This window comes from Neovison vison, chromosome 2 (assembly GCF_020171115.1).
Source record: "Neovison vison isolate M4711 chromosome 2, ASM_NN_V1, whole genome shotgun sequence".
In the NCBI taxonomy this organism is placed as follows: domain Eukaryota; kingdom Metazoa; phylum Chordata; class Mammalia; order Carnivora; family Mustelidae; genus Neogale; species Neogale vison.
The window spans coordinates 213,456,080-213,478,770 of NC_058092.1; the positions used below are offsets into that span (position 1 = coordinate 213,456,080).

A 22,691-nucleotide genomic window follows, 5' to 3' on the forward strand; every position below is an offset into this window, starting at 1 on the left:
TTGTTGCGAAGAGTGCATGTGTGTTCGAGGAGGCTAAAGAAGGGTTTCTGCAGATGGGGAGCAGCTTAGCTCCCCAACAGCACGAAGCCCTTCTACAGTCCCCTATCTGTACCCCACAGGTAGCACACACCCCACCACTGGGGCCCAAGAGGTGAGTGTCTTAGGGACACTGAGCTATGAGGCTGATCTTACCGTTTCCCCAACACACCCATCCTCAAGTTTGAATATGTCGTTCCCTCTCTTACTGCCTCCCAGGACTCCCCAGCCAAAGAGGAACTGGAACTGTGAACAATCAAGCTTTATTTTTACAAAAATGAACATTGTAGCATGTCTTAGCAGCCAGCCTGAGATTGGGTTATCTCAGAACTCACTCAAAACTGCTGGGTTCCCTTTGTCCTTCCTCAGTTTCAAAGTGAGACCAGTCCACAGTGCCCCAGGAATGAGCCCCAAGAGCTTGGTCAAGGGAGGGGACTGACTGAGGAGGGCGGGGCCAGAGCAGAGGATTGGCAGCCTCACCCCTCCTTCCAAGGAAGGGGCAGAAAGGGACGGCTGAAGCCCCTCACCTCATGAAGCTATCACGGCTCTAAGAAGGGGAGAGGGGCAGGGCTGGCCTATCCAGACCAGATCCTTGCTCTGGCCAACAGGAAGCAAGTCCCGGCCAGGTTCAGCTGTTCTCTCAAAGCAGCAGATCCTTTCTCTCCATCTAGTTCCTGGGAGGGGTACCCCCCAATTCCCGGGAGTCAGCAGCCTTTACCTGACGGTGCCCAAGCACTGTGGTCGCAGGTCTAGGAGCACAGGCATTGGGGGGTGGGGGAGGGCAGAGGTATCCCTGCACCCTCCAGGCGGAGAGGTCCCTGAGTAGCTGGCCTCCCTGGCCCACAGGCCGGGGTGGCCCTGTCACGGGTTCTGAAAGTCCAGGACGTGGAGGTTGTAGGACAGCGCCGCATAGAGGTGCTTGGTGGTGAAGCGCAGGCAGTACACGGGGCTGCTGAGCGGCGTCGAGGTCAGCGGGAAGGCCTGCAAGGGAGGGAGGGAGGGGCATGGCAGGAGCAGCCCTACCCTGCCAGGTCCAGCGCAGGGGGCCAGGTGGCATGCCGACTCCCCCGCTTCTGCAGGCAGCCAACCCCCACCCCCACCCCCAGTACAGCCACTAGTAAGGAGTCCTGGCATCTCAGAGCGGGAGTGTGTGGCGCACTTACGTGGAGGCAGGCCCTCTGGCGCCGGTCCCACAGCCGCACGACCCCGTAGTAGGAGGACCCGGTAGCCAGCAGATGGTTGCCATCGGTCTGCAGGCAGTACAGGGTGCTGTCGTGGGGCTCCTCCCACTCCATGACACATTTCCTGTGCGGGAAGAGGCCGTCAGAGGGAGGGTCAGGGGTGCCCGCCGCCCCAGCTTCCACAGGGACCTTAGAAATCCATTCTGGTCCAGAGGCAGAAGCTGAATCACCTTCTCTTCAAAAACCAGACTTAAAGGGACCAAGCCTCCTCTGTAAAGCTCTCTTTCTAGCCAGTGCCCGAACCCCAGGCCACATAAGGCCCTCACTTGTGCTTCCCATGGCTGGCTACATGTCACACGACTTGGGTGGCAGGGCAGAAAAGCGGGCAGAATGCTGATGGACGGGCCGCTGACTCCCCGGGCTCTCCATCAGCACCCAGCACCCAGCTGACTCCCCGGGCTCTCCATCAGCATCCAGCACCCAGCACTCCAGGCCAGGGGACCAGGGCTGCCAAGCGAGGAACTGAAGCGCGATCTGACCTTGCTGGCTGCCACTCCTCACCTCCACCTGCAGGGCCTGTGCCTTTTGGGGGCGCCCCAGGAGGGCCAGAGGAAGGGCCGGGACTGCCGCCCACCTCCTGCCTACCACACTCACCGGACACTGGCTCGGAGGTCCCAGTAGCGAACGTAGGTGTCATAGCCACAGGACAAGAGCGTGGAAGGGGACTCATACATGACATCCAACACCCCAGCCCCTGGGGGGAAGTCGCTGCCCAGGTGCATCATTAGCTGCCCACTGGGGAGAGAACAGAGGGGCAGAGGAGGAGAGACTGTGTCACCTCAGCCCCCACACCGGCTGGTAACGTAATGGCCTCGGTCCCTGGGGAGATGCCGCTCTCCCTCCTGAGCTAAAATCAGGCTCCTTTTGGATGGGGCCAAGGGAAATGGCCCAGGATGCCCACCCTGTCACCCCAGTCCCAGTGCCTGCCCCTCCCCCAGCTGAAGGCCTGCACCACACCTGCTCGCTGCCCAGCGGCCGTTCTCAGGGTGGAAGAATGGGCCCTGCGGCCGGGCCGGCCCCCTCCCGTGCGCGCGCACACTTGGTTACTTTCTACTTCTTGATCCTGCAGGTCATGCAGCTCTGAGCTGCCTGAGTCCAATGCCTTAATTCCTGCCTGTAATCTGGGGCTCAAACCTCATTGGGGATAAAGACCACACAAAGGGAGAAGGGGAGTCCCAGGAGATGTTAAAACAAGTAAACACCTTTGTGTCTGGGGAGAGAAATCGCTGAGAAAGCAGCTTAGCTGGCCGGTCCCTGGTGTTCCTGGCCCGGCTGGCCCCCAGCCCGGGGCGAGCACGCCTGTGTGATCACAGCCCCCAGCCTGCTGGGCTGCAGTGCGCTCCCCACCCCTCGCCCCTCCCGGTGGCCGAGAGCAGATTACTGAGAAGAACAATTTCTTTGTGACTGTGTAAGTCCCTCCGTGACCGCGGCAGTGGGCAGACCCCTCGCCCTGATGCCAGACCCCTAGCAACCACGTAGGGGGGCCTTCTGGCCCTAGCAACTACCCCTCAACATCAAGTGCACCCGCTAATCCCTGTGGCTAGGGAACGAGGAGAAGCAGGGAGTTTCTGCAGGATGGGGGGGTGGTGAAGGAGAAAAGGGACACCCTCCAGGCCTGATCCCGAACTTGCACCCAAGAGCCGCTGGGCCCTCCTCCCTGGCAGGACGGGAGAAGGAAGGCCACGCACGCTTCCCAGGTCAGAGGCCCTGGCGGCAGGAGGGAGCACTCCCCCCCTCTCACAAGTAGTGCTCACCACCAGTGTGAGAGCAGACTTCAGCCCCAGGCCTTCCCGCTCTCACCCTCAAGCTCCCTTCTCCCCAGTGGAGCCACCATCTTCCCTAGAAGCTGAAGGAACAGAGGCGGCAGCTCAGGGTTCCCTTCTACCTTTCCCCTTTGGCCCTGGGCAATGAGGAGACCCCCCCAGCAGGACAGCACTGCAGTCGGTGGGAGGGCAGGCCCTTAGAGCCCCTGCCCCCAGCCCCCTTGGGGCGGTGTTCCTCTTTCCAGGGTAGGAGGTAAGCCTTTGTGGTGGGGGACCCTGAGAGGGATCAGGCTGAAGGCCAGACCCTAGAGATCACGGACCGTGGCTCCCAGGCAGGGCCCGTCTTCGCAGAAGGGCCACCAGCTAGGACTGCCCCATGCCTGGGCAGCCTGGAGTCCCTAAAGGAGCCCATCCCCCACCCCCACCTCTCTTTTACAGGTGCTCCTGGACAGTTGTGCACACCCAGGTAGGGGGCTGTTTGGCTCCACAGTTCTCCCTCCTTCCAGATTTGGGGGCCCTGCCCCTTCCATTAGTGAGGCCTTCAGGAATGACGGAGGAGCTCTCCCCTTTAATCTGCAGAAGTAATTTCATGTTTGTTTGAAATAGAAGATGAAAGGCGGTGGGGGTGGGGACGTGAAGCCCAGCATGGCTCTACCTGCCTCCCCCCGGTCCCGGGATTCAGAGGGACAGAGCTGGGCACCCCTGCACCGGACGGGCAGCAGAGTCAGGACCGCAGCATCAGGGCAACACCCAGACCAAGTCACCCTGGGCCCCTGTCCCAGCATCCAAGCCACCCCTAGAAAGGGTCATGCCAGCCTCTATGATAAGAAACAGAACCCTGCCTGCCGAGGGACCCCTGAGGGCCTAGAGTAAGCACCGGCCGGGAGGCCGCGGCTAGTCGCGCAGCCCCATGTCCGCCGGCCCAGCTGGGCCCGAGACAGTTGCTGCAGCCTGGCGCTCGGAGTTCTGGAAATGGCCACACACACTTCAAATGGGCCAATAAAAAGATACAATTTCTTTGGCCTCTGGGCCTGAGGCCCTCCAGACTGCTGTGCGGTGCCCGGGAGGTGAAGTCCGGAGCCTCCGCAGACACAGCCGCTCTGGGAAAGGGCCTGTCCCTCCAAACAGCAGCCCCGCGTGGCCCTGGGAGCCCTGCTGGGGCTTTGATTTGGGAAAACAAACAGAAATGGCACCGTGGGCCCTCGGCGGCCCCCACCCCAAGACCAATTTAACTAGAAAACTCTAGCTCAACAGCTCTGGGGAAGGGAGCAAGGTTGGCCCGACAATAGCTCCGAACTTTGGGGAAAACGGGGACAAAACAAGCTGTCTGTCTCCTCAGCCCCTCCTCTCGGGCTCCTTTTCTTCCTGCAAGTGTGTTCTTGTAAAAACGATTAGATTGCAATTTGTATAACATGGTGACCCCCAAATTCAGACGTTTCACCCCTTTTCTCCAGAAAGAATGTCAAGAATGCTTCTCGGCCTCTCACTGTGGGGGGTGTGGGGGGGTGCAGAGCCTTGGCTGTCGCACAACTTGTGTGGGAACAGGACTGCCCCTCAGAGTCCCGGGCCACGACGGGAGCGAGGGCCGGCTCCGTCCCTGCAGAGGGCCAGACAAAAAGGCCATTCCCTCACAGCCGCTGCACACAAAGCCCAGGCCTCCAGGAGCTGCTGAGGGCTGGGGGGTCCTCCACATCCTGGCCTCTCTGGCCTCTCCCGAGCCTGACTCCAGCAATTCTCTTTGCACCCAGGGAAAGATAAAGACCGAGGGGCCGCCCCTGTGAGCCTGACGAGCAGGCCGCGGAGGGCAGCGTTCTCTGCGATGCGCCAGAGGACCTGGGTGGGAAAAACAAGCAGAGGGCGACCTCATCCCTGAGACCTTAAGGGGGCAACCAGGTGAGGGAACCGGGGCTCCCACCCCGCTGCACAGCAATTCCATCTCAAGGGAAGAGGGAGCCTCGGAAGGAGTACTGACAGAAGAAAATCTATTAAGACACGGACCCCTCTATCGCCATCTTTAAGGGACATCCAGGGACAGCTAACTGGAGGACAGTAGTGGCCCTGAAGACCCAGATGTCCCAGTTGGGACAGCCCCTCCCTTTCCTGGTCTGGGCCTGCCGAGCCAGAAGCCCGTGCCCACCCTCCCCCAAGTCCGCTCATCCCAGCCTCCACCTGCCTCCCTGGCCGGCCCGCCTGTGCTCCCAACACAACCCACAGCCTGCAGAAAGTCCTCCAGGGCCGAAGGGCCCCGAGCTGGGAGAAGCCAGATCCCCAACCCACCTCCCGGCCTGCATCTAGAAATGCCCGTGGCCCCCACATCCCTTCACAGCCACTGTTAACACATGGGGTTCCCGAGGATGTTCCCTAGAGATCCTAGAGGTTCTCGTTCCTCCGCCTGGCATGGATGTGTGACCCGAGGACGCAATAGGGGCTTTTAGGGCAGGGCAAGGAGGAAGAGTGACACCCAGTTCACCTTCCTGCCGCTCAGCTCCCAGGGACAGAGGATGCGGAGGTGTAAGCTGGGCCAGACGAGTTCACTCAAGAGAGGAGGCTTTTTCTCCTTCCCACCCCCACTCTCCTCTCTTCCTTTCTTTGAGCAACAATCAATGAGCACCTTCTGTATACAAGGCATTGTGCTTTACCAGGAACTGCAGGGAGAAGTCAAGGATGACTGAGGGAGTTCTCCCTGTCCTCTAGGAGTTTTCAGTCCAGGGAGGGAGGGAGTCAGTCATGTACCCAACTAACAATACAAGGGGTGACCGGAGGGGTCCCAGAAGAGAAAGGGAAGTTTTACTGTCAGAGGACAGATAAGAAAACATTTTGGCCTGTGGGCACGCAGTGGTTCTCTAGGGAGTGACAGAAGCGGGATAGGCAATGACGGGGGGGGGGGGGGATACGGCCCAGGTGAAGGACCCCCCCCCCCCGCAGCAGGAGGGCCAGAGTCAAGGCACCGGCACTGGCGCCCTGTTTGCACCTGGCAGACCCTCCCGTCCAGCCAATCCTTTCGGACCACGACCACCCCTGGGTGCGCACTGCTTAGCGGACATGAACTCTGGGAGGGGCAGGGAGTCCCCAGGCTTCTCAGCAGAGAGGAGCTGGCCTTGTCCAGCCCTCTGGTGGGGAGGGCCAGAATCAAGGAGGCATGTTAGGTCCCAAATGTAACACCAGAGTGGTGGAGGCAAGACGCCCACGGCGCCATCGGGCGAGCGGGAAGGGCCCTGCCGGAGCCCACGGCCTCGCCCCCGCATGTGTGCGTGCGTGCATGGCCCCCGCGCCCGCCCGTGTGCACGTGTTCAGACACAATGGCTCAAAGGCCATGCAGCCGGGCAGCCCACTTTGTACTGCTAACAAGGGGCCCGTAATTACAGGAAGGGGCAGCCGGGCAGATAAAAGGATACAAAATTTCAACATCTGTTGCCATAAAGGGATAAGGAGAAGTGAAACGCAAAGTATCAGTTTGGTGTCAGCAGGCAGAGCGCCAATTTCAAAGAGTTCAGGGGGACAGAGGGGACAAGAAAGAAAAAGGAAAGAGGGGGGAGAAAGAAAGAAAGAAATTACAGGGTTCCTTAAAGAGGTAAAGAAAAAAGAAAATGAAAAAATCTGTCAGTAATACTTTCAAAGGAGAAGGCAGGTACTTTAAAGAGGGCAGTTCCCCAATCACCCTGACCGAGGGCCAGGCCGCCCGGGGCGGAGGCAGAGCCGCGGGCAGAGACGAAGCCACACCTGGGCCGGGTGGGCACAGCCACTGCCCTCAGTGGGACCCGGCTTGTGCTTGCGACACCACGTCCTGCAGGCCGTTAGAAAGGGCTGCAGCCTGGCCCTCCCCTTTCTCAAGGCCACCCCGGGGCCCACGGTGGCTGACAAGGCGGCCCTGTGAGTGCTCTAAGGGTTACCAACTCCAGCCACGGGGGCTAGGGTCAGGGAAGGCCTGGTGGCGGCGGTGCTCTCTGCACCGAAGAGTAAGCAGCATCGAGATGGGGGAGTCCAAGCACGGGGCAGGGGCAGCTAGAGCAGAGGCTCTAGTGGGAAAACAGAGGGCACCTGTGGGGAAGTGTGAGACGCCTAACTGCCCCAACTTCAGTGAGAAAGAGGAGCCTCAGGGGCTTTAGGGTAGATAAGGAAGAGTGACGGGGAACAGGGATGACCTTGGCTGGAAAGGGAGAGAAGGCGATGTGTGCAGAAGCCCACACATACTCACACTCCTGGGACTCGAACAGTCAAGGCCCTAGGAGTAGCCAGGTCGCCTCAGCCCACACCTCTCCCCATCCCAGTCCCCAGGCTGGCTTAGGGCTGCGGCTGTTCCCACTAGGATCGGTGTAGGTCGGCGCTCACAGGCCTCCATCCTGTAGCCCACCTGTGCCAATGCTAGATCCAGCTCAAATGCCCTTGGCCAAAATGCAGAACCCACGGTGACAGCAAGCCCAGGAGGAGGGCTGTATATGGTGTTAGGCCAGTCCAACCTCCCAGGCCTTTCAGAAGGGGGTATATGCCACACAGCACCCTCCTTGGGACCTAGCTGAGGCTCCTGCTCAAATGCACACAGAGCACGTAAAATGGGCCTGGATCCCTTCAGACCCGTCAGGAACAGGAAGGCTTTGGCCCAGCTTCTTGGGGTCTGATGGGACCATGGGGCCTAGCAAGGGATGCTTCAGTGATTGGCTATTGGCACTGTGTGTCAAGATAGAGCCCTTGGGGGCCTGCAACCGGCCTGAAGGCTAGCTCCCCTTGTAGGCAGGAATACTCTGGCACTTCCAAGTCAGGTCAAGGACTCCATCTTTCTTTCTGCCTGGTTTAGACAGGTTAGAAAAGGAAGAAGGGGGAGAGAGAGAGAGAGAGAGAGAGAGCGCCAAGCTCTTGCCATCCAAGCAATGACCGTATGCACATAGTTGCTCTCTGACCTGTGTACCCCAACCAGCGCCTCCCCCTCCCCAGCTTGTAGGGACAACAGAGTCTCCAAGGGTCTTGATGGAACGAGGGGCCAAGGGAGCCATGGTGCCTTTGAAAGGGTCCCCGGGCACTGTAAGAAGTAGCCTAAGTGACCTGACAGCAAGGCCCTGAGACATAGCAGGGAGAAGACGGGTCCAGCAGGGTCCCTACGCTCCCCCCAGGTGTGTCCCAGCACCCACCACCATCCTGAGGGCGGCCCCAGAGGGGTGATGCTCCGAGCAAAACTGCCCCTCCAGCACTCCTTCCCCCCAAGGCACAGCACACACATAAAAGCGAAAATCCCGGTGCTCCTCAGGTTTCAGCAGTGACAGGTTAAAAGCAAGGAATCCACCCAGCCCCGCACAGCGCCCGCCACCAGGTCCTGCCGGCGGTGCCGCTCCACCTTCCAGATTGGCCTGTCAGTCAGGCTTTGGCATTATTGAAAGATCAAACTCCGTCCTGCCTGTTCATTACCTTAATCCTATTTTCTACATGGCTTTATTATCTGCTTGGGCTTCTCTGGGAAAGACAGCTACAGACAGTCACCCTGTCCGTCTGCTTCCTCCCACCAAAAGCAGATGCCTCCAGCAGGCCATCCTTCCTTCGAGCTCCACACCCCTTGGTCCTCCAAGCTTCCCTGGGAACCGGACGGATGTTTCAATGAGGCCTGGCTCCTCACGGTGGTGAAGAGGGGGTCTGAGGGTCAGAGAGAAGACAAGGCCACGTGTTGCCTGGGGTGGCACTGCCATTGGCCACCCAAAGTGAGCAGGGACAGTTTCTCATTTGGGGTCTCCCTGGGTTCTGGACAGACCCAGGGTTTAGGAGGAATTAGGGATTTCATAAGTGAGAGCTATTCAAGGAGCTGGTGTCTTACAACTACATCCTGACCCTAAATCTGTGCTCAGGAGTAACCCCCACCCCCAAGAAAACCACAGGCAGAAGAAGCCCTCCAAAATGACTCGACCTTGGAGATGAGAGTCAGCCACGGTGGTGCACCCCCCACTTCCCAGCCCCCCCGCCCCGGCTCATTCGCCATCCTGAGCACAGGCCAGGGAGAATGCCAGGCCCCAGGGCCAGTCACATGCCTGAGAATGACCTTCAGCAGCAACTCCCATCCTGTGGCCTGCAGCCTCGGGTACTGTCAGGAGCCTTCTCTGGGCCATGAGGTCAGCAGGACCACTTGGCCTCCAGTGGTCACGAGGCCACAGGTACTTAGGGAATTAAAAAGCTGAGCCTCTGCAAACTCTAAGGTCCTCACGAGGAAGGCAGCCACGGGTGAGGAAGCAGAGAGTGGACATGGGTACCGTATGGGCACGTTTTCAAAATAATGTCTTTTTCATACTAATTCTGTTGAGCAGAGAGAATTAAATCTCATTTACAAATGTGAAAGCCGAGGCCCGGAGGCCCAGTCGAGGCCCCTTATCACAAAACTGATCCACAGTAGAGTCAGTTCTAGAACCCAAGGCCGCCTGACCAGCAGCCTGTGCTCCCTCTGTAGCCGCTCATCCTCCCCAGCACATAGCAGAGGACGGGTTCCCTCTGCCTGCGGCCCACGCAGAAGTAAGAAGTTGCCAGTGGCAGGAGTCTGGCAGGGCAGGCCGTGAGAACAACTCTCTCAGGGTGCAGACACCCCAACATCCCAGAGCCTACAGAACAAATGGAGCCTTGGAAGTCTCAGCTGTGTTGGCAACAGTACGATGCGACCATCAGCTACACTGACAAAGATGGAAGATCTAGGGGCACCTGAGTGGCTCAGTTGGTTAAGCAACTGCCTTCGGCTCAGGTCATGATCCTAGAGTCCCAGGATCGAGTACCACGTGGGGCTCCCTGCTCAGCGGGGAGACTGCTTCTCCCTCTGACTGATCCCCTCTCATGCTCTCTCCTCTCATTCTCTCAAATAAATAGATAAAATCTTAAAAAAAAAAAAAAAAGATGGAAGATCTAGAATGCAGAAGACGACAGCACCTGCACTCCTCGGCTCACACCTGGAGTGCTCTCCACTCAGCTGTGGACATCCCGTTTCAAGAAGGATGCAACCAGGGACACCTGGGTGGCTCAGTTGGTTAAGCAGCTGCCTTCGGCTTGGGTCATGATCCCAGCGTCCTGGGATCGAGTCCCACATCGGGCTCCTTGCTCCGCAGGGAACCTGCTTCTCCCTCTGTCTCTGCCTGCCACTCTGTCTGCCTGTGCTGGTTCTCGCTCTCTCTCTCTCTGACAATAAATAAATAAAATCTTTAAAAAAAAAAAAAAAGAGGGATGCAACCAGATAAACTGGGGAAGCTTTCAGCTGAGAATGGTCCTCAAACAAGAACGAAACCAAGATCGCAGGTCACCCACCCAGCTACCGCCCACTTACTTCCTTGCTGACCCAAATCGGAACCTGTGCCCACTCACCTCCCCCACTGCCAAGATACGTGTGGGGGGTGGGGAAGCCGAGCTCCTCCCCAGGCCCAGAAGGTCAGTCTGGACTGCTCATTCCATTTCCCTGGCCATAGTTTGGTTTGGGGCAAGTAGTGGAACACACTTCTGGCTCACTAAATATGAGAAGTCTGCTTGGGGCTCTTCTAAAAGGTGTCCCCATCTTAAAAAGAGACCCCAGGCAGGGACGTGTCCTCTTCCTTCCTTCTCCTCTTTGGGTACTGCCTTATGGGTTCGTAGGGCTTTTGTGAACAAGCCTGAGGGTAAAGGCAAAACCCACTTTGAGGTGGCAAAGCAGAAAGCTGAGAAGACGGGCTCTCGACTTTCACGGAGCTGCCGAACCCATCAATCCTGGAACCAGCGAACCTCCCAACTCCGGGACAGACTCCTTGTCAGTCAAGATAATAATCCCTCTATTGTTTGAGCCACTTTGAACTAGGTCCTCATTACTCACAGCCCAAAGCACCCTAACTGATGTTCACGAGCAACAACTGAAGGTCCTCAGACTTCTGGCCTGATAAAGAGAAGATGCTGCAGGAGCAGGACCAGAGTTTTCAGATATTTAAAGGCCTGTCTTCAGAGGCACGATTCAACTTGCTGCTTGTTCAGGATCACGGCTCCTGGAAGCAGATCAAGCCCTGATGAAGGACAGGCACGAGAACTCTCGGAGCGATCCAAAGACGTAATGTGCTCTCTGGGGAAGGTGGGAGTTTCCTATCCCTGTAGTTGGATGACCCCCAAGAGAATGTTGTGGAGAAAACAGTATCTAATGAAAACATCTCATGTGTTTAAGAAAAGTCTTTCAGAGGGTGCTTGGGAGACTCGGTTGGTTGAGCATTTGCCTTTGGCTCAGGTCATGATCTCAGGGTCTGGGGATCAAGTCCTGCATCTGGCTCCCTGCTCAGCAGGGAACCTGCTTCTATCTCTGTACCCCACCCCTCCTTGTGCGCCCTCTCTCTCTCTCAAATAAAATCTTTTGGAAAGACTGACAATACAACAGATTTTTAGGAAAACCAAAGATATGACTAGTACTTTCCTGGAGACAGAGAGAGAAGGAGACGAGCTAGAGCAGCGAAGGCACAAGACAGGTGGGCAGAGCGCGCCCTCACCGCTACTGTCTATCACGGCACTGCAAGCCACAACAGGGGGCCTGGGGCTAGGGGGAGATTTCTCACACTTCACCCCAAGAGCACAAAAAGAAACAGTCAATAATTTGGACGTCATCAAAATTTAAAACTTGGGTCTTTTATCCTGTCAAGAGGATAAAAAGTCGGGTGTTTGGGTGACTCAGTCGGTTAAGCATATGCCATTGGGTCAGGTCATGATCCCAAGGTCCTGGGATGGAGCCCCACATTGGGCTCCCTGCTCAGCAGGAGCCTGCTTCTCCCTCTCCTCCCCACTTGTGCTCGCTCTCCCCCTCTCTGTCATGGTCTCTCTTAAATAAAATCTTAAAAAAAAAAAAAAGGCTAAAAAGACAAGCTCCAGACTTAAAGGTATAGGCAAACCACATGTCTGACAAAGGATTCATATCTAGACATATAAAGAACTCTCAAAACTCAACAGTGAAAAAGCAAACTATTCAATTAGAAAATGGGCAAACTACCTGAGCAAAGATTTATACAGAGGGCAAAAATATACAGAGGGCAAAAAAGCACATGAAGGGGCGCCTGGGTGGCTCAGTGAGTTAAGTCTCTGCCTTCAGCTCAGGTCATGATCTCAGGGTCCTGGGATAGAGTCCCGCATCGGGCTCTCTGCTCAGCGGGGAGTCTGCTTCCTCCTCTCTCCCTCTCTCTGCCTGCCTCTCTGCCTATTTGTGATCTCTGTCAAATAAATAAACAAAATCTTAAAAAAAAAAACCAAACACACACATACAAAAAAAACCCAAACACATGAACAGATGTTCATCATCATTTGCTATTAAGGAAATTCCAGTTAAAGCCACAAGACAGCACGCCTGTGAGAATAGCTAATACAGACCATTGTGATGGTTCCAAATGCTGTTGAGGATGTGAAGGACCTAGGTGTCCCCTAGACCAGGGCTGGATTATAAAACGATACAGATATTCAAATCATTTGGGGCATTAATCCCAGAGAAATGAAAACCTAGGTCCACATGAAAGCTTACACACAAATGTTCATGACAGTTTAAATTGCAATGGTCAAAAAACTGAAAATAACCCAAATGTCCTTCAGTGGGGGGTATGCTGCTCAGTGGGGGATCGCTTTGGTGCCTCCCCCCAGGGACCACTACAAGCAACCTCAGGTCAAGTGTTCTTGGTATATCTGCTATGCTTGCATGAGAATAATACTGAGGGAAAAGCAAATCTCAAAAGGTTACATACCAAAAAAAAATAAATAAATAAAGGTTACATACATTATTTCACTTATATAACACTTTCAAGCCAACGCAATTACAGAGACAGAGAACACGTAAGTGGTCGCCAGATATTAGGGACAAGAGGGAGTACCGGAGGGGACAGGAGGCAGACAGTGTGACTATGAAGGGCTCCAACTGTTCCGTATCCTAACTGAGGTCACAGTAATGTCGATCTACACATGGGATAAAATAGCACAGAACCGCTACACACACACACAAACACACACACACATAGAAATGACTACAGTCTGAATAAAGTTCTATGGATTATACCAATGTCGATTTCCTGGTTCTAATTTATATTACATATTAGCCTACATATTATCTAATCTTACACAGGTACCTTGCTGCCCTACTCCTGGAACTTCTTATGAATCTAAAATTATTTAAAAATAAAAAACTAAACAAAAAACAAAACAAAAATTCAACAGAACAGGAGACAATTGGATGGGAATGTGTCAGGTCTGCCAAGGCAGAGAACTGTGAATAAAACCTGGATGTATTTTAACTGTTCCATGTAATTGTCTTTATGGATCTGTAGGAGGTCACTTCCAAAATTTCTGTATTTTAGGACAGATGGGCTTTCTCCATCACCACATAATCAGGCACTCCTTACAGAAAAAGTATCACAAATCCAAACTGTTATCCTCATTTTTTTTTTTTTAAAGATTTTATTTATTTGACAGACAGAGATCACAAGTAGCAGAGAGGCAGGCAGAGAGAGAGGGGAAAGCAGGCTCCCTGCCGAGCAGAGAGCCCGATGGCGGGCTCGATCCCAGGACCCTGGGATCATGACCGGAGCTGAAGGCAGAGGCTTTAACCTACTGAGCCACCCAGGCGCCCCTGTTATCCTCATTTCTATATGAAATGATTTACCGATTAAAAACTCCTTCCACCTGGGTGGCTCAGTGGGTTAAAGCCTCTGCTTTCAGCTCAGGTCATGATCTCAGTGCCCTGGGATCGAGCCCCATGTTGGGCTCTCTGCTCAGCAGGGAGCCTGCTTCCTCCTCTCTCTCTTTGCCTGCCTCTCTGCCTACTTGTAAAATAACTAAAATATTTAAAAAAAAAAAAAAAGAAAAGAAAAGAAACTCCTTCCAACAGTTTCCTTGAGCTAATTAACAGGGCCAGGAGAAGGCCCGTGCCTTGGAAGCAGTCAGTGGGTCTTGGGCTGGGCCGGGCACTTCCCAGCCTCCTCCTGGTCCACCTGGTCCCACCGGAAGCCAGAAGCCGGAAGCTACAGCCGGAAGCCGGAAGCCGGGGCAGGTTTTTGCTGTGCCTCCCTGGCTGCTGCGGTCCCACCCCCACGGGAAGCCACGTGGGCTCAGGAATCTCTTACCTGTTGAGGTCCCAGATTCTTAGGGGTGAGAAGTGCCCACAACAAGCCGTCCCTGTCACAAAAGAGCTGCCAAACAAAAGGAGAGCAGAGTCAGGGCGGGCTTGTCAGAACTTGTGGCGGCGATGGCGAAACAGTTGCAAGTGTAGTGCTCCTTCTCGGGGGTGGGGTGGGGTGGGGGGGATCACCCAGTGGAAACAGGATGAGAAGGGGGATGAGGGAGGGTCGGAGAAGCTGCAGGAAGACAACTGGAAGGCGCGCAGAGGTCGGCAACCCTCCAGGGGCCCCGCAGGTGTAAGGACAGCAGAGCTTACCACACAGAAGGGTCTCAGGGTCTCTGCCCACCAGAAAAGCACATCTCTACCTGGGCAACCCTCAGGCCAGGGGAGGGCGGGCCGGTCAGGCTGCAGAAAAGGCCCCCGCAAACAGGCCCTTGTTGGGTTCAGGAAGAAGATGCTGCGGCCAGAGGTCAGGGTGGTTGGGGGACACTGCTGAGGGTTTGTAAAAGCTAGGGAACCGTGCTGCAAGCACAGGGCAGGCAGGACGGCACGGGACTGAGTGGAGGGAACCACCGAAGACCAGTAACCCAAGGAAAAGGTGAGACAGGCGGTGTGCTGGGTGCAAGGGCGGCAAGACAGAGCGTGAAGGGCCGGGCAGCCGCCACTGCCGTAGAGTGCAGCACAGTGATGTGCCCTTTTTCCCCAGAGTAACTCTTAAACCTCTGAAAAATTCACATGCCACCTGCAGTTCCAATTTTAGGTAGAGGCACAAGACTGGTGGGCAAGCTCTGTGCCGTGAGCCAGGCCACCTGGAGCCCCAGGACCGCACCTGGGACCTAGTGCCAGACCATACCTTGGCCGAGGACTCACTGGCTGGGGAGGGATGCAGGTGGGAGCCCCAGCTGGGACACCTAACCTGGAGCAACAGAGGAGCTCTGGGGTGGGGAAGGGCCATGTCCCTACAGGTCAGGCCCTGGGGGTATGGGGGCTAGACAGACTAATGACACGTTGGCGGTGTGGGACTTTGGCCCATCCGCCATGGCCCTGCCCAGCACCTGTGGCTCTCTAGTCCTAAGCAGGTCTGAGGGCAGAGAGAGTTCTGCAGCGAGGGCTCTGAAGAAGCCCGTGGCCTTGGTGGGGTGGGGGGAAGGTGGCCTGCAGTTGCTGGTTGGGGAGACGTGTGGGAGACATTGGCCAAGCCACTGATGGACAATCAACACTGCAGGGCCAGTGTCTGCTTTTAAACCCCAGGCTGATAAAAAGGCCACAGGAGCCAACCTGGGGCTTCCGTGCCTCAAGCAAGACTTACTCCAGGGATAGGCGCCATCATCCCAGCTCTGTCCCAACCCACACAGGAATGCCAGCAACCACTCCACCGGAATGGCGGCCAAAACAGCCAGTCTGTCCTGCCCTAAGTGACTCCCTGCCTGGAAAGCAGCCACGGGACACTGAAGTCCCAAACTACAAAGCCCAGAGATGTTGTCCTCACCTCCCTCCCCTCGACATTTTTCTCTTGAGGGTAATCCATTAATAACTGGTCAAGCCAATTACCTTGCGTTGGAAACATAAGAGCCACTTGGGAAGCATCGGAGCAGGCAATTGGGCTCTTAAGACTTTTGAGGAGCACAGGCCAGTAGAGGAGTGTCAGCAGAGACACAGACATCTCCGAGGCAGGCCTCGGACCGGCCACATGCCACATTAGTGACAAGGTAAGCTGAGATGAGGGGGAAGGGAGGAAGCCCCCAAACCTGAATCTGCCACTCCCAATAGCTCCCAGAAGGCTGGGGTGAGGCCACAAGTGCCTTCTTCTGGGAGCCGCCCCCGTCCTTCTCTATTCCTGCCCCATCCATCCGCACCAGCAAGAGCACCTCTCACCTTCACACACACAAAGGCCTTTCATGACTGCCCAACACAGCGCCCAGAAACATTCCCTTCCAAAAGCCACCCTCTTCCCTTGCCCAACCCTGCGGTGCCGGGAGGAAGAGAAGGAAGGAGAGTAGAGAGCCCCCACCACCCAGGGGGACCTGAGTGTGTAATCAGATTTAACAGTCAGTAAAAGCCCTGTAAGCAAGTCAAGCAGCTTCGCAGCCAGGTCCCACTGGGGACATTCACTGACACTCACACCCAGACCACGGGGACTGCCAGGATCGTGGGGGTGAAGCTGGCTGCGGACACAGCCCTGCACACTCTTCCTCCCTGCTTGCAGCCACATGTGCTCCTCAGCTCGGCCTCCAGAGCCCATGGACTTGAGGAGGCATCAGGCAAAAGCCACAGACCAGCCATGTGCAGGGTCAGATGACAGCGGTGCGCCCAGGGGCACAGGGCACACAGAGGGGGACACATGGAGGGGACACACGGAGCACAGGAGAAGACGGAACCTGCAGTCCTGGGATGCCCAAAGTATGCCTCCCACCACCCAGGAAGTTCACCAGAGAGAAGCTAGGATTCCCACCGCACAGGAAGGGAAAATGAAGTGCCGGCCCAGCTCCCAGGAATTTTCATGAAACCCCTCCGCACACTTGTTCCTCTCCCCAGAGCCACACCAGACAAGGGGCTCCCAGCCTCAGGAGCCGGTGGGGTGGGGTGGGACATGTGCATCGCTGGAGGCCTCCTGCCCCACGAGCTCAGCCTCCACGAGGCCGTCTCACCTGCACAGAATGCCACCCCGCCTCCCAGGCAGCAGCCCGCCTTCAGCCACCAGCAGATCGCCCACAGCCTCCCTGGGCCAGGTCCTGCGCCCCACGGGCCGAGGTTCCCAACAAATGCTCGGAGTCACGTGACCTCAGCAAACACACGCACCACCTCTTCAACAGTGCCTCCCAGGGTACTACTCTGGGAGTCTGACCCGTTGAAAGGTCTTTGCTACCATCTCATCTTAGAGTCTGAAGTTACGGAAAAAGCCAGCTCTCAGAAAGAAAAGAAGATTCAAGTGGCTTTTGCCCTCTATCCCATCTCATTCTTGGGGTGTCTTAAGGACAGGGATGGCAAACCCGTGCTGAAGCAGAAGCTGCTAGCTCCCCGGGGGACTTGACCAGCCTTCCTCTGAGTCCCCACCACCCTTTATCTTGCCTTCAGGGGACACATGGTATTTTGGGGGTTATCTCCCCATCTTCCCTTTGAGATCATGGACCAGCCAGTGGCTCCTGCATCCTCTGGTGCCCAGTACGGGGCCTGGCCTAGAAGTACTTGGTACAAGTCTGTGGAACCAGATGGAAAGGACCCTCTGGAGTTCACAGCCAGAGGAAAGGCCGGGGAAGCTAGACATATGAGCTATGAAGGCAGTCCCTCTGCTTCCCAAGTGACTCCCACATCACCAGACTCAGACCCGAAGGGCACATGCCACAGTCCCACATCGCTGGGGCAGTGAAATCCCTCATAAGCACCACGACCAGATTGAAGATGAGAAGGACCAACAGTGCTTACACATTAATGTCACACCACACATGTTCTTGTATAAGCACACACACTGTGAGCTTGAGGGTCTAAAAGTCATTCTGATTCTGGGGGGCTCAGTCGGTTAAGCATCCACCTTTGGCTGAAGTCATGTCAGGGTCTGGGGACTGGGCTCCCTGCTCAGTGAGAGTCTGCTTCTCCCTCTCCTCTGCTTCTCCCCGCTCATGCTCTCCATCTCTCTCTCTGGCTCTCTCAAATAAATAAAATCTTTAAAAATAAACAAATAAAAGTCATTCTGATTCTATAAACTCCACTCTTTTCAGATGAGAAAGCCCCTATCAGTAGCCAGGCTCCTCCCATGTCCCATCTTGCCCCAGACCTTGTCTAGATTCCCGACCTACCTTCCCCGCCCCCTGGCCCCAGCACAAGCAAACCTGGCACCCCAGAGTTCATCCTCAGGCCCAAGAAGATGATGCAGGAGCCCCCACATCAGAAAGAGAGACCCCAGGAGGGGCACCTGGGTGGCTCAGTGGGTTAAGCTGCCTTCGGCTCAGGTCATGATCTCAGGGTCCTGGGATCGAGTCCCTGCTCAGCAGGGAGCCTGCTTCCTCCTCTCTCTCTCTGCCTTCCTCTCTGCCTATTTGTGATCTCTCTCTGTCAAATAAATAAATAAAAAATATTAAAAAAAAAAAAAAAGAAAGAAAGAGAGACCCCAGGAGCGTTAGGGGTTCTGGTACTCAAACTGAGGGCTGGAAAACAGCAGGAATCAGAAGAGGAGTGAGGGAAGAAGGGAAATGACTCAGGCACGAGCAGGCCAGGAAGGAAGGCTCGTGATGCCCCTGCCCCCTTCAGGCCGTCTTAATGACACTCGCCATCTGTGAGCCCTTGCCATGTGCCACGTTCCGAGGAAGGGTCTCCAGAACCTCACCCCACCTAATTCTCGTGACCCACTGTAGTAGGAACCACTGTCCTATTTTACAGGCCAGAAAACTGAGGCCCGGGAGGAAGTGTGCCCTGTGCCAGCTCCCGGGGGAAGCCATGAACAGGGCTGGAATCGGAGCTCAGGCCCAGCCCGGTGCCTTCTCTCGCCAGCACCTCGTGTGACGCCCGACACAGACTGAAGACCCCACATGCTTGTCGGGTGAACAAATGGACGACGGGACAAATGGCTCCACCTGGAAGAAAAAAGGGGCGAGCGAGCGGCTCGGAGGCGGCAGTGGAGCAGCGTGCTTCGCAGCTGTGCCCTGTGGCTGGCCTGGAGCCACCCAGCTGGCCCGGCCCCGGCCGCCTCTGGGCCGCGGCTGACACACTTTGGCAAGGGAGGCCACCAGAGCTGTCACATCATTCACCAACATGCCCATCAAGTGTATTCAGTTCTCTTCAACCCGCATTGGCATTTTAATTACTGTTGGGTAAACTAATTTGTACAAATGAAGGCCGGGCTGCCTAATAGAATATGCAAGCTCCCTGACCTCTGACAGGCACTGACACGAGATACAAAGGCCGCCGAGGAAGGCTTTTTATCTGAGCCTTATTACTCTCTATTACTCTAATTAGTCAGGCTCCAGTGCTCCTAATTGGAGGAAAAATTGCAATTAAATCAATTTTTGATGGGCTGCAAGTGGGCTCCCGAACCGCCCTGCTTGTGAAACACTGATATTATAGCAGCAAAGGTCACGGGCCCCATCGGCACCTGGGGGCACCCCGAGTTCCCGTGGCCCCCTCTGAAAATGCCTCAAGGAAACCCCAGCCCCTCCGTCAGCACGGCCGGCAAGGGTGGGAAGGAGGGAGTCATTAGAACATGTCAGGTCTCATTGCTGCGGCCGCCATCTGCTAACCTGCGCCACTGACATCATTACGGTGGCTCGGTCCCCAAGCAGGAATGCAGCGTGGAGGTCACACAAACTGGCTGGGCCAGGGCAGCCAGGAGCAGGAGTGCAGTGACAGCCCCATGAGGGAGGGCCCCGGGAGTGGGAGCAGGAGGGCGAGGGAAGTCAGGAAGGGGAGAATGGGAGAGACACAGGCCGGGACAGGTGGAAGGGCAAGGCAGCTAGCTCCCCAGCCAACGGGGCACTCCCGGCCACCCAAGGGGAAGGGAAATGTACGTGTCTGGAAAGGAAAGCAAAAAGAGAGAGGCAAAGAAACCTTGTTCTCTCTCCGGAAAACATCCCACATTGCAGATGGAGAACATCCTCCTAAATGCTGTACACGGACCAGAAGGCTGAGAGCACGTCAGACCCGGGGCAGAAGCATGCTGGCGGGCCTACCACCCACAGGAGCACCTGCCTGTAAGGGCTGGGGGTGCCCAGAACTGAAGCTGTGGGACCATGGAGGGGACAGTAAATATGACTGTGTTCATCAAACTAAAGGATAATGAGACCAAGAGGCCTATCTGAAACTTGAATGTATCCAGTTTAAGGCAAATAAAAAGTAGGTCCATTTCACATGATCTCAAAGAAATGGCAGAGACAGAAAATATCAGTCCAAAAGGGAGCTTAGCCAACTTCATGGATGGCTGAACCAAAATGGGTTAACAGAGAAAGGAGGCCTTCAAGGGGTCAAGATCAAAATTACATGTGGTAAATGCTGGTCCTCCTACTTAATGGAATATTACACAATCGTTTAAAATGATACTTCTGAAGCATACAGGCAAGATGCTTACGATACTATCAAAAGAGAAAAGTAGAGGACAAAGAGCCTTCCACAACTACTTTTAAAAAAAAATTTTTTTTTTTTATTTGACAGAGAGAGATCACAAGTAGGCAGAGAGGCAGGCAGAGAGAGGGGAGGAAGCAGGCTCCCTGCTGAGCAGAGAGCCTGATGTGGGGCCCGATCCCAGGACCCTGAGATCCTGACCCAAACCGAAGGCAGAGGCCCAACCCACTGAGCCGCCCATGCACCCCACAACTATTTTTTTAGAGCCTGTGCATAGAAAAGGAAAGAGTGGAAAGAAACATGCTAAGATGCTCCAAGTGATTATGTTTGGGCAGCAGAGTAATTATCAATTCTTTCTTTTAAATTTTATTTTCCAAATATCCTTCGATGAGCAGGCACTACTTTTGAAAGGGAAAATGTATTAATGCCTTCTAAGGGAAAACACAACATAGACACCCCTGTCTATGAACTCGTGGCCAAGAGCAGGGAGGCCCAACCATGAGCTTCCCACTAGAACAGATGTCAGCAACTGTGGCCTGGGACACCTTGGACTCAAGCTCTGGGACCGGTCAGTGGCCCAGGGTAGTGAGGAAGCCCAGATCAGGGGCTCCTCTGGCCTCCTCCTCCCAACGAGACACTAGCCAATAGCAAACAAGAGCAATTCCTGACTGCAGTGGCCGGCAGAGGCCCTGAACACCCACTCGGTCACACATGCACCCACCAAGCCTCTCTTAGCTCAAGTGCATTGATTCAGGATGGTGCAAGTGGCCACCTAGAAGGTCAGGTTCTAGACAGAGTATCCAGAGGCTGGGTTCCAGCATCCACACTTTCACTGCAACCCTAACAAAGGCCAAAAAAGCAAGCCTGCTGCTGCTCCATGGGTGAGTGCAGTCCTGCAGCTGGAAAACGCCTCCAAAGAAACACACATGGGTCATTTTCCATTTTAACCAATGGCAAAAACTCAGCCTGAAGATGGAGGTAAGATCCTGGCCCAGGTTAGAGGAGAGGAATTTTGAGGTAGCTCTTCCCAAAGGGACACATTCCACTCAAGAAGTAGGAACTCAGAAACCTGTTACAGTGGAAGGACAGAAAAACAGAGAGGAAAAGTCAAGGACACCAAAAACAAGAAGTCACTGTACGATCTATATGTTAAAGGAGATGTGTTGGGGGCTGCAGGGAGAAGAGCTTCTGTGCTCTGTTTTCCATCTGCATGACGTCTAAGTACAAGAACTGCTCCACCTGATCCCAAGACAAAGAAATGGCAAGATGTCCCAGTGAAGCACAAGCTGGCTGAGAAATGATGACCCAAGACTTACACAACTGTGTGCCCAGCAAGAGGCATGGGAAGAACTCAAGATGGTCACTATTTTCAGACAATATAATTGCCTACTGAGAAAATCTAAAACTGACCTGGAAAACTCTGACAGTGACTAGCAAGACCAGCACGCTGTGCACACAGTGAAAAGGGGCGTGGCCTTTGGGCTCTTGGCTCTCCCACCTGGTAAGTACCTGAACTTAGACAAGGTATTTAACTTCTCTGATAACTTCTCTTCTACCTGTGAAACAGAAATAACAGTGGCAAGGCATGGGCTTGTTATAAAAATGACAGGAGATAAGATACTTAAGCAGTGTGTGGCACACAACAGATACCTGCAGACTTTAGCTATTACTACACACCAGCAATTACCAACCAAAATGTAACCAGAAATCAATTCACAATAAAGAATTTAAAAGTTGTAAAATAGCCAAGAATAAGCCTAACAAAACCCCCAAACCACCACCAACAGGAAACAAGACAGGCACATATGAATTAAAAAAAAACAAAACCCAACCATAAAGCTTTACTGAAGGACACAGAATTGCTGAATGAGAAGGAAGATATACCATGTTCCTGGATAGGAAGTCTCAAGATCTAAAACTGTCACTTCTTCCTTAATTATTCAATAAATTCAAACAGTCCCACCCAAACAAGATTTTTTAATAAACTGATTCTAAAATTCATCTGGAAGTGGAAATGCACAAGAATAACCAAGAATATTTTTTAAAGAACAACAGAAGGGTTTTTGTGTTTGTTTTTTTTTTAAAGATTTTAGTTTGTGGGCAGAGGGTGGCTCAGTTGGTTGGGTGTCTTCAGCTCAGGTCATGATCTCACAGTTGGTGGATGGAGGCCTGTCTCACTCTCTGTGCTTAGTGAGGAGTCTATCTGAGATTCTCTCTCTCCCCAACCCCCCATCGCCCCCACTGCCCCTCCGCCAGCTCATGCACACTCACATTCGCTCTAAAGTAAATAAATCTTACAAAAATAAAAGCTTCTATTTTTAAGTGATCTCTATACTCAGTGTGGGGCTTGAACTCACAACTCCGAGATCAAGAGTCATGTGCTCCAATGACTGAGCCAGCCAGGGGCCCCAAGAAAGAAGTTGTTCTACCAAATATCAAACATACGCTAAAGCTGCAGTAGGATGTTCATGCTGGAACAAACAGATCAATGGATTAGAATAAGACTCCAAAGCTATACCCATACATTTGTAAGGAAAGGTAAATCCTAATTTT

At 54.5% G+C, this 22,691-nt stretch overlaps 1 protein-coding gene across 1 annotated transcript in view; it reads right to left on the bottom strand.

The window, feature by feature from the left end:
* Positions 1–283: 283 nt before the first annotated feature.
* Positions 284–22,691, bottom strand: part of FBXW4 (F-box and WD repeat domain containing 4) — an 81,680-nt gene continuing 59,272 nt past the window's right edge. The window contains exons 6-9 of the mRNA XM_044240348.1: positions 14,095–14,160; positions 1,872–2,012; positions 1,200–1,341; positions 284–1,017 (exon numbers count right to left, since the gene is read on the bottom strand). Coding sequence (XP_044096283.1) covers positions 898–1,017; positions 1,200–1,341; positions 1,872–2,012; positions 14,095–14,160 — 469 coding nt within the window. The 3' untranslated portion in view covers positions 284–897. The remainder of the gene's footprint in view (positions 1,018–1,199; positions 1,342–1,871; positions 2,013–14,094; positions 14,161–22,691) is intronic.